Source organism: Arvicola amphibius, chromosome 6 (genome assembly GCF_903992535.2).
Source record: "Arvicola amphibius chromosome 6, mArvAmp1.2, whole genome shotgun sequence".
Lineage (NCBI taxonomy): Eukaryota > Metazoa > Chordata > Mammalia > Rodentia > Cricetidae > Arvicola > Arvicola amphibius.
In genome coordinates, this window is record NC_052052.2 from 125212797 (window position 1) to 125229470 (window position 16674).

At 41.2% G+C, this 16674-nt stretch overlaps 1 protein-coding gene across 1 annotated transcript; it reads left to right on the forward strand.

Moving 5' to 3' along the window:
* Positions 1-4780: 4780 nt before the first annotated feature.
* On the forward strand, positions 4781-16445 carry C6H6orf62 (chromosome 6 C6orf62 homolog). Its single transcript, XM_038333644.2, has 5 exons — positions 4781-6277; positions 7857-8033; positions 9058-9180; positions 12362-12496; positions 14720-16445. The coding sequence occupies exons 1-5, from the start codon at positions 6149-6151 to the stop codon at positions 14843-14845; spliced, it is 690 nt and encodes a 229-aa protein (XP_038189572.1). The 5' UTR covers positions 4781-6148; the 3' UTR covers positions 14846-16445.
* Positions 16446-16674: the final 229 nt, after the last annotated feature.

Genomic DNA, 16674 nt, shown 5'->3' on the forward strand with positions numbered 1-16674 from the left:
TTTTAACCAAGGTGCCACCATCTTGGCTCCACCAATCCTTTTGCTTGAAGCATCCTAACTCAAAATAGGTGATTTCTAACATAATGAAGTATTCTTTTTTCATAGTTGGTGAATCTAAGTCTTTGGTGTTTTTAAGTTTTACTTTGTTTGAAGAGGTGTCTCTCATATGACTGACTTCAAACTCATGATGAAGCTGAAGATGACCCTGAACTCCTCAGCCTCCTGTCCTCTGAAGTGCTGGAAGTACAGACTTGAGCCATTCCTACCAAATCTTTTTCTTTTCTTTCCTTTCCTTTCCTTTCCTTTCCTTTCCTTTCCTTTCCTTTCCTCCCTCCCTCCTTCCCTCCCTTAACATGTGTGTGTGTTGGGGGTATATGTAAGGTTGCACATTCTTCCGGTGCCTTAGGGAGGATACTGCGTGTCCTACCCTGTCGATTTCTGCCATACTCCCTTGAGATAGTGTTTATCTGGAGCTTGGCTGGAGTGCAGTGAGCCCCAGCAATGCTGTTTCAGACCACCATGCTAGGATTACACACTCACCCATGCCCACATGCTGGGGAATTGAACTTAGGTCCTTGTGCTTGGACAGTAAGCACTCTACTTGCTGAGCCATCTTTTCAGCTTCCCCAGAAAAATTTGAGTTCTCAGCCTTTCAACTTCACTGGAGAACATTATGGTCAGAGGTTTAATTTCTTTTCATTTCCCTTGATCGTTCTTTCTATTTTACTCCTTTCCAAGTTTCAGAGAAAACTGAGCCAGAACCGTGCTTCCCCTTTGAGGCACATTACTTCTGTTTTGTGACTCATTTCACCAAGAGCTGGCCAAGTTGCACAGCACAGATTGTGGATTTGTTACTTTCAACTCTGAAACTTAAAACTAAATTTTTCCTTAACATCTCTTCATATTGACCTCACTCGACTCAAGCTCCTCTAAGGATCGATATGATCCTCCTGGCTCAGGTATCTACCACAGCACCCAGCTGGCCCTCCCTGCCCATAATTATTACAACAGCACCAAAATTCTCCATTCTTCTTAGATATGACACCAAAAGTACAAACACAAGAAAAAATAATAAATTTGATTTTTGTATCATGAATGATGTCACTGAAAGAAAAAAATACAACAGAAAATATTTGCAATGTATTCCTACACCACAATAAGAAATGTTAAACAGGCAAGTCTCTGCATAGACGTTTCTTTAAAAAAAAAAAGGCAGAAAAATGACCATTAAACACATGAAAAGTACATGATCCAGGAATTCTACTCCTTGGTTACTAACCAAGAGAATTTAAAGAGTCATCTGTATTCAAAACTTTCAAGCAAGCATTACTAATAGCATTATAATAGCATTACTAACAGCATTATAATAGCAAAAAGCAGAAATAATTTTAATGTTCAACAGTTGAAGGGCCGGCAAAAATAGAACACCTGCCTCAGAATGGAGTATTATTCATCAACAAAAATTAAGTACTGGTAAATTATGAATAGATCTTGAAAACATGCTAAGGGGGCTGGAGAGGCGGCTCAGGGAAGAGGTGTCCTGTTTTTAACAAAGGACCAGATTCAATTCCTAACACCTATGTCTTGGGGGCTCACAACAGTCTATAAGTCCAAGTTTCCATAAGCACTTGTTCTCATGTGCACACACACACACACACACACACACACACACACGCAGAGATGTTTTAAAAAACATGTTAAGAAACTAATCACAAAACATCACATCACCTACTGCATTTCATTTACATAAAATTCTAGTAAGGACAAACCTAAAGAAACAATATAAATTGGTGGTTTCCAAGGGTTGAGAAGGGGAAAGACTAATAAATGGGTACTAGGTCTTCTTGTGGTATGTGATGATACTCTACTCTGCAAAAATACTAAATACCATTAGAATGTATACATTAAGGAGATTAAGGGTAGCATTTATGTTTGTTTCTATAAAGACCTTTAAATTCTTCCATGAAAATGATCATTTGTATATATTCTTGCTAACATCATCAACTCTGAAATAGTTGTACTCGTGTGAGCTTTTCAGTTATGGGATTGCAAAGGAGTGTTGCAAGCTTTGTCATTTGTATTGTAATTGAAAATTACATTTATTGTACTTAGTGGTGGGTGTGCTCATGACATGGCTGGTATGTGGAGGTCATAAGACCTCTCATTGTGTGGGACCTGGGAGCTAACTCAAGTAGGGTTTGACAGCATGTGTCTTTACCCACGGAGCCATCTCCTCACTCGTTCTTTTGGCTTTTTAAAAAACCGGGTCCTACTATATAGCCCTAGTTGGCCTGGAGCATGCTATATAGACTAGGCTGATTTTGAACTTGTAGCAATTCCCTTGTGTAGCCCTCCCCTGGAATTACAAACCGCGCTGGTGTTGTTTTGTTTGGTTGGTGGTGGAGGCAAGGGTTTCTATGATATTTCAGGCTGGTTTTGAATTTTTGAAGGAGAATGACCTCGAACTCGCAGCAATCCTCCTGCTTCAGCCTCCTAAGTGTTGGGATTACAGCCACTATGGCCAACTCAAGATTCTTTTTATTTATTTATTTTTAAGGTTAGGAGTAATTTGGGGGAAGATCAGGAATCTCATCCCTGGTTTCGGACAACTTACACTGCAGGTTGAGCCGTAATAAATTCTTTGGCTTATGAATAAAGGGCGATTATAGCTCGTACATCTTGATTTCACGAAGTGAGAAGCAGCTATTTAGGAGACTGGACTTCTAAATTTTCATCCGAGTAGCCAGGAATGGAGCACACAGACTTTGCTCCACGTGGAGTATCGACCTTTGCTGATTAATTATATAACAGTTTTGTCGCACAATAGCTCCCAGAAAACTAGCCAGCGCTCTTTGGGGTCAAGGACGGCGTGATTCAGCGGTAAACGTTCCAGTATCCTCTTTACTGTTAAGGACAGAGCCAGGAGACGGATGGTATGTAGGTCTGAGATCCTCGGGGATCCCTATTCTCACCAGCGTGGGGAATTGCACGTCGAGTTCGTCTGCCTCTCCGATCCCAGCAGGAGCTCATACAGGACGTCTCCGACCTCACTTAAAGCCTGGATGCGCAAATTCGAGACTCGCTGGGCTGTAAGCAAGTTCCATTCCGGGCACTCGAAACGGATTCTCCGTTGTTGCAAGTTAACCGGCTAACTCCCAAGAATAGTAAAGTGAACCTAACACCATCTCCCAAAGCACTACCGGGTTTTTTCCTCACCCTGCCCCTTCCAGCGCCCATTTTCCCGCCCACTTCCTCGGCTTTGACTCTCGGCACTTGGTATTCTCTAGAGCAGTGATTCTCAACCTTCTTAATGCTAATACAGTTCCTCATATTTGGTGACCCCCAACCGTAAAATTATTTCCGTTGCTGTTTCATAACTGTAATTTTGCTACTGTTAGGACTCCTAAGTATCTGTGTTTTCCGATGGCCTAAAACCCCTGTGAGAAGGTCCTTCGGCCCCAGAGGGGCCCCGACCACACAGGGAGAGAATCTTTGCTCTACAAGGACTTAATCAAGCTCCAAGTCAAGCCAGAGCAGCCCAACAGAGCGCGAAGGCAGAGCGACACTTCCCCGGGACTTTGTCACGAAGGGCGTAGGGGCGTGCTTTTATGACGTAAAAGAGGGCGTGGCAGAGGCCAACGCCGGGGACCCGGCCGTGGGGCGGAGGGAGTGGCGGGAGCCCCATTCCACGCCTTAGGACTTTCTATCTTGAGGAAGAGGTGAGTCTGTGTTCTCAAACCCCATTAAGGATAGAACTATCATATATAAACCTTCATTTCAAAGCCATTCACTATTTATGATGATTTTTATATGTCATATCTTACTGACGTCCGGCTCTCTATGTCCGTGATTGTGAAAACCTCCACATTTCCTTTCCAGTCTCCCCCTTCAATCCTGCACACATGTTAGCGTCCGGCCCGCGCGCAGGCGCAGAGCGCTCGGGGTGGCGCCGCTGAGGGGCGGGTGACGCAGCGGCCGTCGCTGCCATTTTAAGTTGTTTGTTCTTGTTTCTTTTCCTCAAACGCGACTCAGCCCCGGACCCGGGAGGCTCCCGAGGCAGCCGCCGCTTCTGCAGCCACTCCGGTGCGGGGGAAACGAGGCTGTGGCCCGTGGACGCTCGCCCTCCTCCACTTCGGCTTCTGTACCCCATTTCTCGGGGCTCTCTCGGACTGTGTGCCCGGCGGGCGAAGCAGGCCTCGGGAGCCGACGCTTGAACTGAGACAACTTTGCCGTGCTCACTCCGCGGACAGGCCGTAGCTCAGGGCTCCCCTCCCCTCCCCGTCCCTCCCGCGCGCTCTCCTCCGTCCTCGCCGTCTCTTTCCCCCCTTCCCCCCGCGCCGCGTCCTTCCCTCCGTCCTCGCCCGGGGCGCCGAGCCCGACTATGGGGCCCAGGTGGGGGCTGAGCGGCGGCAGCAGTGCGCGCGGCCCGGCCACAGAGCGCAGCGCAGCGGGCATGGAGGGGCTCCGTCGGCCCGTCGTGTTCTCTTGACATGGCTCCCGCCCGCGCCACGAGCAGCGCTCCCGCCGCCGCCGCCGCCTCCTCCTCCGCCGCCGCCGCTCCGCCCGCAGGCTGCGGCTAGACGGCCCTCAGACGGTCGGCCTGCGAGTCCCGCTCTCCTCTCCGCGGGGACCCCGCCCTGCCGCCTCGATCCCGGCCTCTGTCCCCCCTCCCCTTGGGAAACCACCCAGCCGCCCCCACTCGGGAAACATGGGCTGTTGAACGGGAAAAGCGAATCCAGAACCCGGGAACTTCATTCCTTTCTTTTTTTGGGGTGGGAGGGTGGGCTTCCTTTAAGAAGTAGTTCTTATTAACACGATTATTTTCTTCTTTTCCCCTCCCAACTGATCCTTCCCACTTTATTCTCTTTCCGCCTTTTCTACCCGGGCGGGAATTCTTTCCACGGTGAAATGAGTGAGAACCCGAGTGATCCAGTGTCTCCCGTGGTGCGAGTGAGTCGCTGCCGCTGAAGGCGAGGGGTGGGGGTGGGAACTGGGGGTCGACGGCAGGTGATCCCCGGGCCCGGCCTGGGACGTGGGAGAACCCGCCACCTTTGCCCCAGCCATGCTCACACGAAGATAATCGAACTCCCCACCATCCCGAACCTGAACGGGGTCAAATTTATACTGAGGGCTCCCCGGGGAATGTAGAACCCACCTCAGGGCTGAGGGTGCTTGGATCCGGGGCATTAATCAGGGCTAATCACAGAGCCGGAATAACTATTAATATCGTTTAATAGACCCCCCCTTTCCCTTTGCCATCATGGTTCTCCTTGGCAGCAGCGTTCGCAGCCGCCTGAGGGTGAAAACGTGGGTGATGGGGAAGTTGGTGATGACTCCGCTGTTTTTTCTCATGGCTCCTTTGGGCAACAGCTGTCCGCCCCCGGTATACACTGTAGTTGATTGCAGGGAAACCCTGTACCTCTCCCCTTCTTTCTCTGCTGATTTTGCACTTTTCTCTTTGCTCACCACCAAGTGTAATCAATAGCAAAGCACTGACAGTACATAGCAGTAGTGAAATCTGAAATAACTAAGAATTAATCAGGTGCTGCAGCCATGGATCTGGCTGGGTAAAATCCAACTGGGGATTTCAGTTTCATTCACCTACCCTGTTTTGGTGGTTTTCATTTTTTCTACCCCCCCCCCCTTTTCTATATTTGGGAAGCAACATCACAATTTTCCCTCCTTTTTCCTTTTCCTAATCCCTTTTCTTAAAAGGGGGAAAAATCCAGATGGATTTCAAGGATTGGACTGGTGTCAGCTGTGTTTTATTGCACACCTAAATCCTGATGATAGGTTTTTCACTTCCCCTTCAAAACCTTTTATCTTGGCAATTTAGCCAAATGCGTTTTCCAGAAAGTTAGTTCGAAGTTTTTTCTCTTTCTTTCCTTCCTTGCCTTCCCCTTTCCCACCTCTCCCCTAAACATTATTGTCCAAACATGACTGGACAGCAACTTTTGTTTCTTGACCCTGTGGTATGACAGTCTGCTAATATTGCCAGAAGGTGCAGTTTGGGGGTTACAGTTGTGATTTTAGCTATTCAATCATATTAGCAGGAAAAATGACTTGTTTCTGTTGTACTTGAGTCTTAAGAAAAAGTGCCCATAGTTAGTGACAGTTTCCAAAGGCTTTAGTACCACCCTGTTTCACAATGGGGGACCCAAACTCCCGGAAGAAACAAGCTCTGAACAGACTGCGTGCTCAGCTTAGGAAGAAAAAAGAATCTCTAGCTGACCAGTTTGACTTCAAGATGTATATTGCCTTTGTGTTCAAGGAGAAGGTAATTTAAGTTCCTAAGTGATTTTTGCAAGTGCATATTATTTGTTATTTGAGTGTTTTATGCATGTTAGGTTTGAGAGTGTGGAGAAAGACTACTTTGTGTTTTTGCCCTTAGGGGTAATTCTGTGAAGTGAATTCTTGCAGAAAATGGAGTGCTTTTCTATATTATTTGACTTTGAAAAGTAATTCACAATACATTTTTAACTGACATGGGACTGAGTAACTGTAAAACTTTTATGTGGAACAAAAGAAGGAACTTTATGAAGTTGTAAGTAGGATGTCTTAAGTGTTACAACAGAATCAAATGTTTATATGCTAAATTTAGTCTGTTACTTCAAATCTTAATGGTTTCATTTCTTAGAGTATAGTTAATGAAACAATACTTTCCAATTTTTAGGAGCAATTAAATATTGAAATTTTAATTTTTGTTTAGAATTGCTTTTTTACAATTAAAAATGATTTGTGTGAGTGTGATCTAGTTCCACAGTTAAATATCAGGTGAATTTGAGTTATGAAAGTCAAAGAGAATGTCGTAAAAGGCATATTCTTTGGCAACTCAAAGTGGACAATTATCAACAGAGCTGTTTGATGTAAGATTGACTAAAGGAAGTGCAACTTTGACTTATGCACTGAAAGTAGTCTGCTGATCAGAAATGTAACCTTAGCGTGCTGTTTAGTAATTTTTATAAGCTTCTACGTTTATCCCCAATTTTAAGTTTTTTTCTTCAGCTGTATTGTAGTGTTCCAGAGTAGTTATAGTGATGAGCCATTTTCACATTTTCTGTTTTTGTCTGTGTGTGCTGTTTTTTTTTTATGTGTTGATAGCAAATTTGATAAGATCTGATTATATTTTGGTTGAAGGTTGCAATGTAGGTTCTCTGAATCCAAGCTCAGATTGTTTGGAGACAGGGTTTCTCTGTGTTACAGTCCTTGCTGTTCTGGAACTCGCTCTTGTAGACCAAGCTGGCCTCAAAACTCGGAGGTCTGTCTGCCTCTGCCTCCCAAGTGCTGGGATTAAAAGCATGCACCACCACCCGGCTTGAATCCAGGCTCTTAAGTGTCAAAATTAGATAGACTTTTGCACATAATTCATAGAGTGCCCCAAGTACCACCCTATGTTTTGTTACATATGCTTTGTGTGTGGAGTTTTGTTAGATTAGTAATGAGCACTTGATCTTAACTAATTTGGAAACACAATTTACCTTTTCTCCCTTTTAAACATTGATAATTGTAGTCAGATAATATCCAGAAAAGGTAATTGAACTTGATATAATTTCAGGAATAAAATAGTTAATTATTTTGAATACTTGTGTTTTTTTGTTTTTTTGTTTTTTTTGTTTTTTCGAGACAGGGTTTCTCTGTGGCTTTGGAGCCTGTCCTGGAACTAGCTTTGTAGACCAGGCTGGTCTCGAACTCACAGAGATCCACCGGCCTCTGCCTCCCGAGTGCTGGGATTAAAGGCATGCGCCACCATCGCTGGCTACTTGTGTGTTTTAAACTTGTGAGATTTTAATTCAGTTGTCTGTGGAACCAGATAAGTGAATTTATGTAAGCACTGTGTCTGAATTTTTTTCTTTTAGAAGAAAAAGTCAGCACTTTTTGAAGTGTCTGAGGTTATACCAGTCATGACAAATAATTATGAAGAAAATATTCTGAAAGGTGTGCGAGATTCCAGCTATTCCTTGGAAAGTTCTATAGAGCTTCTACAGAAGGATGTGGTACAGCTCCATGCTCCTCGATACCAGTCTATGAGAAGGGTAAGTTGTGGAAGTCTTGACTTACTTAGGAAATGAGTTTGTGTGAATTAAGGTTTGCAGTTTTCCCCCTGAAAGTGGCTAACAGTCTTTGTTTTTAGAGACCTCAGATATGTAATGAATGTATTTTTGGCTCAAGATCATTCTTAGCTGGATAAAGCATGTAGAGGTATCCTCCATTCCGTTGGGTATTATGCATAAAATTGTTTTAAATACCTTGAAGTACCTTTTTTATTCTAAGTTCAACTTCCAATAAAAGCATGGGTCGCTTTGCTTAGATGGAATGTTAATGTATGTGATTACTGTGAATAATATGTTAAACAAAATATATTACTGCCAACCTTCAAAATGGCATTACATTGAAGTTAATCTGGTGTATAATCCAAAATTAGTTAAAGCAGAGGAAACCTGGATATAACTGTTGTGGTCTGGAAGAAGTGCACTGACTTTTGGAAACAGATATATGGAATATGATGCTGGGAACAAGAATGGAAAAAAGTAGCCGTCTTAACAGCACATCATAATATTTTATGTGTAATAAGAGTGGTTTGGGAGTATTTTTTCCAGATACTTTTGATTTTGATTTTTTTTTTTTTTCGAGAGAGGGTTTCCCTGTAGTTTCTAGAGCCTGTCCTGGAACTAGCTCTTGTAGACCAGGCTGGCCTCGAACTCAGAGATCCGCCTGCCTCTGCATCCCGAGTGCTGGGATTAAAGGCTTGCGCCACCGCCGCCCGGCCTACATTTTATTTTGAAAGATGAAATAAAGGCATAGGCAGTAGTAACATTAGCTCTTCAGTTGGAAGTTATTCACACATTGAGAAAGTTAGATCCTTTTTGTATGGGGGACATTGGGCTAAATGACTGGATTCTACAATATAAAAATTAGTATTAGAGCAAGAATTTGTGTACAGTCTTTAACCCCTGAAGGTAGGTAGGAAATGATTCTGTAGTCAAATCCTATATTTATACCTTTTGTCACACCACTTCACTTCTTTAAACCTTAAAAAAATCTTCTGTCGTTTTCTAGGATGTAATTGGCTGTACTCAGGAGATGGATTTCATTCTTTGGCCTCGGAATGATATTGAGAAAATTGTTTGTCTCCTGTTTTCTAGGTGGAAGGAATCTGATGAACCTTTTAGGCCTGTTCAGGTAAATAAAGTAGTGAGCACTTCAGTGACAACATCTGAAATAGGTTTAACTTAAATTCTGAGTGATATGCTTCCCATAGTTATTTCATAAGTCTTTGCCGTCTTTTTAAATATTATGTCATATGAGAACAAATTTATAGAATCTCTTAACATCTTTGGTTTGTAATTAACTTTTAATCTAAAGTCTCAGTGTTGCCTAGATTGACCTCTAATCGCCTTCTATCCCAGGATAACCTTGAACTTCCTGAGAGTCTTGACTCCATGCTTGTTTTATGTAGCTGCAACCCCCCAGTCCTCTTTACTGACTTCTAACTGCCATTTTGGAGCATTTCTAAAAGGCATTTATCAGCTGGGCAGTGGTGGTACATGACTTTTCATCCTAGCACTTGGAAGACAGGCAGGCAGATTATACCTTAGTTCACGAACTATTACTTGAAATCGTGTCTACAGGTTATTAAAATCCAGTGTATTAATCTTTCCCTAAATACTTTATATATACATTTAATCTAAGTACTAATTAGTGATAACTAGGTGTGTGTGACCCTGTAGAAAAAAGAAATGAGACAGTTTAAAAAAAAAGAGAGAGAGCAATAATAGGTTCAGGGTCATTCAGTTTGGAACAAACAAGGCAAAAAGTAAGCCAAAATAAACCCTCTTAAAAAGCTGGAGACTTGAGCTCACTCGGGTGAAGAGCACTCAGTCTTCACTGGAGCTGGTTCAATTTCTAGCACCCGCATGGTGCCTCGCAACCAGGCATACACATGATATATGGACACACATGCAGATAAAACAGCCATATAAAAACAGTAATTAAATTAATAAAAAAAGAAGGTAAAAGTAAACAAGGTAAAGCTTATACTCATGACTCACTGCCTTCTATGAAAAGTTCTTTGAACTAATTAAAGGTTTCTTGAGCCTTCAGGATTGATTATAATATACGTGTAATAACTTTGCTATTAACTTTATAGCTCACCTGCAGTAAAATAAGCTAGTTATGTGACGCTAATTTCATTCCCTTAAGAAATTTAAAGCAGCATCTTTATGTTTTATACTTTATTGGGATTGGTTCCAAAATATGGAATGCATATGCTCAGTTTATATAAAACAGCATAGTATTAGCATATAAATTTCTGTATACTTGCTTATAACACTCAATTAAACAGCCACATAAATGGTGTTACACACTGTTTAGGACATAATGGGGATATGGAGTCCATATTTGTACATTGATGATAGGGTTTTATTTTTCTCACATTTTCAGTCTGGGATATTGAAGATACGTAGTTGGTCTACTCTATCCTAAACAAGGCCCCAGCTGTGGCCCACTCCTCCCTTGGAAATGCTCTCTTAGTAAATGAACCCTGCTTCTCCCACTTAAAAAAAAAAATAGAAATTGAGAGGACTTAATTATAAAGGCAAATGAAAAAAATTTTTAACTCAGTATTTTTAAAAACCCAACATTTGAAACTTCTAAATTTGAGTACATCTGTAGTGGTGTTTAGTAGGGAGTAAAGGCTTTGAATGTGTCCTTGTCATGCTTAGTACAGTGAGATGCTGGGAGAGACTAGAGTATTTTCATTATTTCAGAGAATTTCATTATGCCAGTTGTTTTATTTGGTGTGGAACATTCCTTCCCCAAGAAGAAATTCAGTAGGATATAATTTAAATGCTATGGAACTGTATGGTGAATCTCAAACTATTTTCATTTTTATTACTGGATTTTTTTTGTTGTTGGTTGTTTTTATTTATTTATTTATTTTTTGTTGTTGCTGTTGTTGGTTTTTTTGGTTGAGACAGGGTTATTAGCATCCTGGCATCTGGTCCCACCCCTTGGGGTACCTTGCAGAGTGAGTCACCACTGCATCATGCCTGCCCCAAGTGTTTTGTCTCTTTAAAGGACAAAACTCCGCCTATTTCTCTTCCTCTCTCTCATTCTCACTTACTCTCAGTCTCTCTTTTCCACCAATCCTGTCCCCAGAGGCTAGTCTCTTTCCTCCTCCCTTTTCCATTCCTTTTCTCTCAATAAAACAACTCACGTAAGCTCGGTCTGCATGGCATATCTGTCCCACCCAAGGTCGCTTGCGCATAGAATTATAATATTTGGTGCTGTGATTACTATGTAGTCCTGGCTGAGCTGAAACTCTAGAAATCCACCTGCTTCCTGAAGTGAGATTAAAGGTGTGTGCCATTACACTCTGGCCCTGAATGCTAGATTTATAGCAAAAGCTATTGAGAGAACTAGAGTCATGACTTAGTGGAACACTTGTGTGCAAGACCTGGGCTTATCCCTAGTGTCAGCAAGAGAAAGGGAGAGATGAACAGTATAACTCAGTGAAAGCCCAGCATTCACAAGGCACTGGGTTCTTTCCCTAGTACCATGGCAGGGGTGGAGGTGTTAAAATATATTTGATAGTAACACCTAAATAGCAGCCAGTCATGATTTTACATAATAATATTGCCTGCAGTGAAGGCAAATGAACTGTAGCTGTTACAGTTCTGAATTATCTGAAAGATTTTAAAGATTTCTTGAGTTCTCTATTAAGCCTGATCTTTTTGCCCAGTATTTTCTCCCTTCTTCTGCTCTTAGACATGTGAAAGAATGAAGTTGACTTCTTCCATAATAGTAATTGTTTTTTCTTCCGTAGCATTTTTTTCAGAAGCCCATTTGTATAAGTAGGGCTGTGTTGCTCATTGAGGGCTTTGTGATGCATTAGGTTTACATTTCCTCTTTGTCTGATGCAGTGGGTTAGAGCCTTAATGTATGGCAAGGAAGCTGAAGTTTTAAAGTTAAAAAGTATTTTAAAATCACCAAATATGTTGGAGTGTTGTTAGTGGAATTTTCTGTAATGTGTTTCTCAAAAGATCAAGCTAGATGCGATCTGGGCATTTGAAATGTGACTGATGTTAACTGAAGTGTGTGTGTGTGTGTGTGTGTGAGTGATTTTGCTTCTTTGTTATTGTTGTTTTGAGACAGGTAGTCTATCTTGTCTAGCCTCAGTCTCCTGATTGCTGGAATTACAAGCATGTGCTACTATACCTGGCAAGAAGTGCGTTTATTTTAGTTTGATATGAAATGAACTGAGTTTTACGTTGTCCATAACTTTATCTGTGTGTCTCTTATTTCCATATTAGTCAGTGCAATGTAATTGTAACTACATAAAATGTTTGTATTTTATGATTAGGCCAAATTTGAATTTCATCACGGTGACTATGAGAAACAGTTTCTGCATGTACTGAGCCGCAAGGACAAGACAGGAATTGTTGTCAACAATCCTAACCAGTCAGTGTTTCTCTTCATTGACAGACAGCATTTGCAGGTAAGGAATTTTTTAGGACTAGTTTGGTGCTCATGTTAAGAAACCTGTCTTAGGCCCCTTCAGAGAAGTTCCCAGACTTTTGTTTCTTATGAACACTTCCTAAAGAGCAAGCTTTCCAAGTCCCTGGTCAATGGGGTAAATATCACCTGGGAGCTAATTAGAAATAGACTCAGTTACTGCTCCACTTCCAGTTGATCAAAATATGTATTTTAAATAAAATAACTTGTGGAGGGGGAGTACAAGTGTGCAGGTATGTATGCCTTTATGTGGATGTGGTTCCTTATGCAATGTCCAAGTCATAGGGTTTCATCCGGTTCTGCTTCATAAGAACTGCATACCATTGAGATCCTCATGCTTGCTCTAGCAAGCACTTGACTGACTAAACTATCCCCAGGACTAGCGGCAATCCAGATATTTATCAAAACAGGCATTCTTCAGTTAAAAAAAAAATCAGGCTGAAAAGTGTGAGGATCGTCTAGGGCTGTTATTTATCAAGCATATTCAAGGTATATCAAGCATATTCAAGATAGGGTGTAGTGAAAGGAGCTGCAGGCCGCTTCCTGCAGCCCAGCTCCCAGCTGCCTGGCTGGCTAGCTTATACACTGACATAACAACACAGAAATTGTATTCATTTAAACACTGCCTGGCCCATTATTTCTAGCCTCATTGGCTAACTCTCACATCTTGATAACCCATTTCTATTAAATCTGTGTAGCACCACGAGGCTGTGGCTTACCAAGAAAGATCCTAACTTACGTCTGTCTTGGGCCAGAGATTCATGTCGTCTGCCAGACTCTCCTTTCTTCCTCCCAGAATTCTGTTCTGTCTACTTCACCCACCCAAGGGCTGGCCTATCAAAAGGCCAAGTCAGCTTCTTTATTTAACTAATGAAAGTAACATATAGACAGAAGACACTCCTACATCAGTAGGGAACTTGGACATTTAAAGAGACAGCATGTGCTGAAGGGCATTCAGCGCAGCTGTGTGCCTCAGATCTATGATGTAGGTCTCCCTAGGGTGGATGGGTAGTACCTCTCGGCTTTAGAGAATGTTTCTGCCTGGTGTTAAATTGCACAAATCCTACTCATAAAGTTATTGTGACTTGATCTTTGTGACATTTTCTGTTTTTGAGACAGGTCGCCTCTAAGTAACTCACAGAGATCTGCCTGCCTCTGCTTCCTGAGTGTTATATACCCCACCACACTAGCTTCCTTCCTCATGTTTCTGTTACATTTTAAATGAAACTTGGTCTAGCATGTTTAAGGCCTGTGATTCAATTAATGGCATTGAAAGCATATTGCGAGTACCTTTCAGTTTCTCAGTATCTACTATATAGAAGAAATTCGATCAACAAGTTGGTGCATTTCTCAAAGCTCTTAAAAAGTTCAGGACTCTTACTATTCAAAATCAGGGGTTTTAACCTGGGTGGTGGTGGCGCATACCTTTAATCCCAGCACTCGGAGGCAGAGATAGGTAGATCTCTATGTGTTCCAAGGCCAGCCTGGTGTACAGAGTTAGTTCCAGGTTCCAAAGCTACTAAGAACCCTGCCTGAAAAAAAAAAAAGCAAACCAAAAAACAGGGTTAGTGACCATCAAGAAAGACAAATCAGCTTTAATAAACTTGGAAGCATATCAAGTTAAAAGTTAGTTGGTTGTCTCATAATTTTTTTTTTTTAAAGATTTATTTATTTATTATGTATACAACATTCTGCCTCCATGTATGCCTGCACGCCAGAGGAGGGCGCCAGATCTCAGTACAGATGGTTGTGAGCCACCATGTGGTTGCTGGGAATTGAACTCAGGACCTCCGGGAGAACAGCCAGTGCTCTTAACCTCTGAGCCATCTCTCCAGCCCCTCATAATTTTTAAAAATAAAAAAAATATATTGGTTGTTTGGACACAGATCTGCACACTTCCCATCTGAGAGCAGATAGGAAACCCAGATCTTGTTTTACTGCTAAAGGGAACCTGTTTGTTCTTTGTTGGTTCCAGAGCTAGAGGTCAGGGCACATTACAGTTCTTTTGACTTCCCCAGTGTTTTAATGCATAAATTCTCTATGCATTTATATCAGGCATCTCTTATTTTCTCCCATATCATGCCTGGATAGGAAATCACAAATCTCTTGCTATGTACACTTTATAGTAGTGTGCCATAGGCCTTAAATTGTGAGGGGCTGACAATTTAAAAAATATTAAAATTACTAAAAATTTATTTCCTTCTAGACTCCAAAAAACAAAGCCACCATCTTCAAGTTATGCAGCATCTGCCTCTACCTGCCACAAGAACAGCTCACCCACTGGGCAGTTGGCACCATAGAGGATCACCTCCGTCCTTATATGCCAGAGTAAATAAGAGCATTGACCAGCAAAATGGAGAAGACCAGAGAATGCAGCAGCGATTTTCTTTTCTTGTTTTCTTACCACTTTTCTTTCAGAGTTTAAAGAAAATGGACTCATGCACAGAACACTATGCATTTTGAAACTTGTTCATCCTGGATTTATTTTAATCATTTGTATTACAGAACTTTAAAAAAAATTAGGTGTCTTCTGCACGGACTGTGTGAAAGAAGATGCTTTGCAGATTGCTGCACTGCATCAGCATCTTACTAAAATGTGAAGGAAGGACTATTGTACACTGAAATGCTTAATGTATCTGAAAGCACAGGTGATGCTCAGTGTTGTGGTCTTCATGTTTGTGCTGGTTTTTGCCTCTGACATCTGTCATCAGTATTGAGGGTGAGAGTGAATGTAACAGGTATAAATAACATTTAAAAACTTAATAGCTTTGCTATAATCACCGTTGTTCCAGAGCACTGTCAGATTCATTCTAATGACCAGAATGGTTGTTACGAAAAGAAATTACAACCATGGGAAAGAAATCTTAATGAAAAAAGCATCTCATTGAGGTTATTTCTGCCTCGTGTGCACTGGGCCATGTTTGTTTTCTTGGTACTCATTAGTACATGTATTTTTTTTTTTCCCAGATCTCTTTCCCCGAGTTGCTGTTATAGAGTACTCTGCTGTGTGCAGATGCATTTATACACATTAAAGCAGATCTGGAGTCTGGCGTGGCTAAATGCAGCTATAAAACCAAGGAACATTCATAGCTGCAAAAACCATCATAAGTAGAGGACTTTTTGGTTTTTGTTTTGTTTTGGTGTTAGAAAATTTAATTACAAATAAAAAAAATCCAGTGAATTTTGCAGAAATACTGGTTTCTACACCATCCTAAAGAAGTTGAGTGTTTGGAATAGAAAACAAAATTAAAAGTGGGGATCTTATATTGTAAAAATAACCAGAGTGTCAAGAGTTCTGAAAGCAGAACTTGTTTGTGCAATGAACATAAGGAAAGACTACTGTATAGCTTTTTTTATTTTTATTTTTTTGTTTTTTTTTTTTTTCTTTTAAATGAAGAAAAGCTTTGCTTAAGGGTTGCATACTTTTATTGGAGTAAATCGGAATGATCCTACTCCATTGGAGTAAAACTAGTGCTTACTGGTTTTCATTTGTATTTAGCTTCTGGTTGGAATTTGGGGTGGGGAGGGAAATGAAACCTAAATAAAATAGGTGAAAGCTTCCTGGCTATTCAGATGAATATATAAAACTTGCAGTGTTAACTTTTTTATCTCATGTCTTTGGTCACTTCAGGTTTGTTTATTCAGAAAAAAACTGGCAGTTGTAACTTGAACACGAACCTAAAACAGATGGTCAGCTTCAGTAGTTCCCTGCCTTTTGCTTTTGTTTCATAGAAAAGGGAAAAATAATCATTCTTAATGTACATGTTAGTTAAGCAGCCATTTTTATCTCAGAATAATTTTGATAAGTTGGCAAAGACCGTATAAGATGTCCTGATGTAACACATTTAAGATTTTAGCATTTTGGCACGTATTTTTTTCTTTGTATATTTGTAAATATTTACCCAACCATTGCATTTTTGCACGCGATTTAATTTTTTGCCCTTTCATACTTAAGGCAATGTTACAAGTAAGCACAGGATTTTGTAGGGGGGGAAGGTGTTCTTGGTTACAAATACCTTTTTTTTTTTAAAAAAAGAAATACCAATTCCCATTCCCTCCACATACTCTCTCACCCCACCTCCCTCTAATCCAAAGAGAGGATAAGCCACTTTGCTTTGTGGAACGTCCAAAGCCCTCCATTTATTTATTTATTTGTTTGTT

Bases quoted from the DNA above. Each gene is read 5' to 3' on its own strand.
- C6H6orf62 (XM_038333644.2), top strand. From the start codon at position 6,149: ATGGGGGACCCAAACTCCCGGAAGAAACAAGCTCTGAACAGACTGCGT. The intron at 8,034-9,057 runs GTAAGTTGTGGA...GTCGTTTTCTAG, and splicing joins GATACCAGTCTATGAGAAGG to GATGTAATTGGCTGTACTCA. The intron at 9,181-12,361 runs GTAAATAAAGTA...TTTTATGATTAG, and splicing joins AACCTTTTAGGCCTGTTCAG to GCCAAATTTGAATTTCATCA.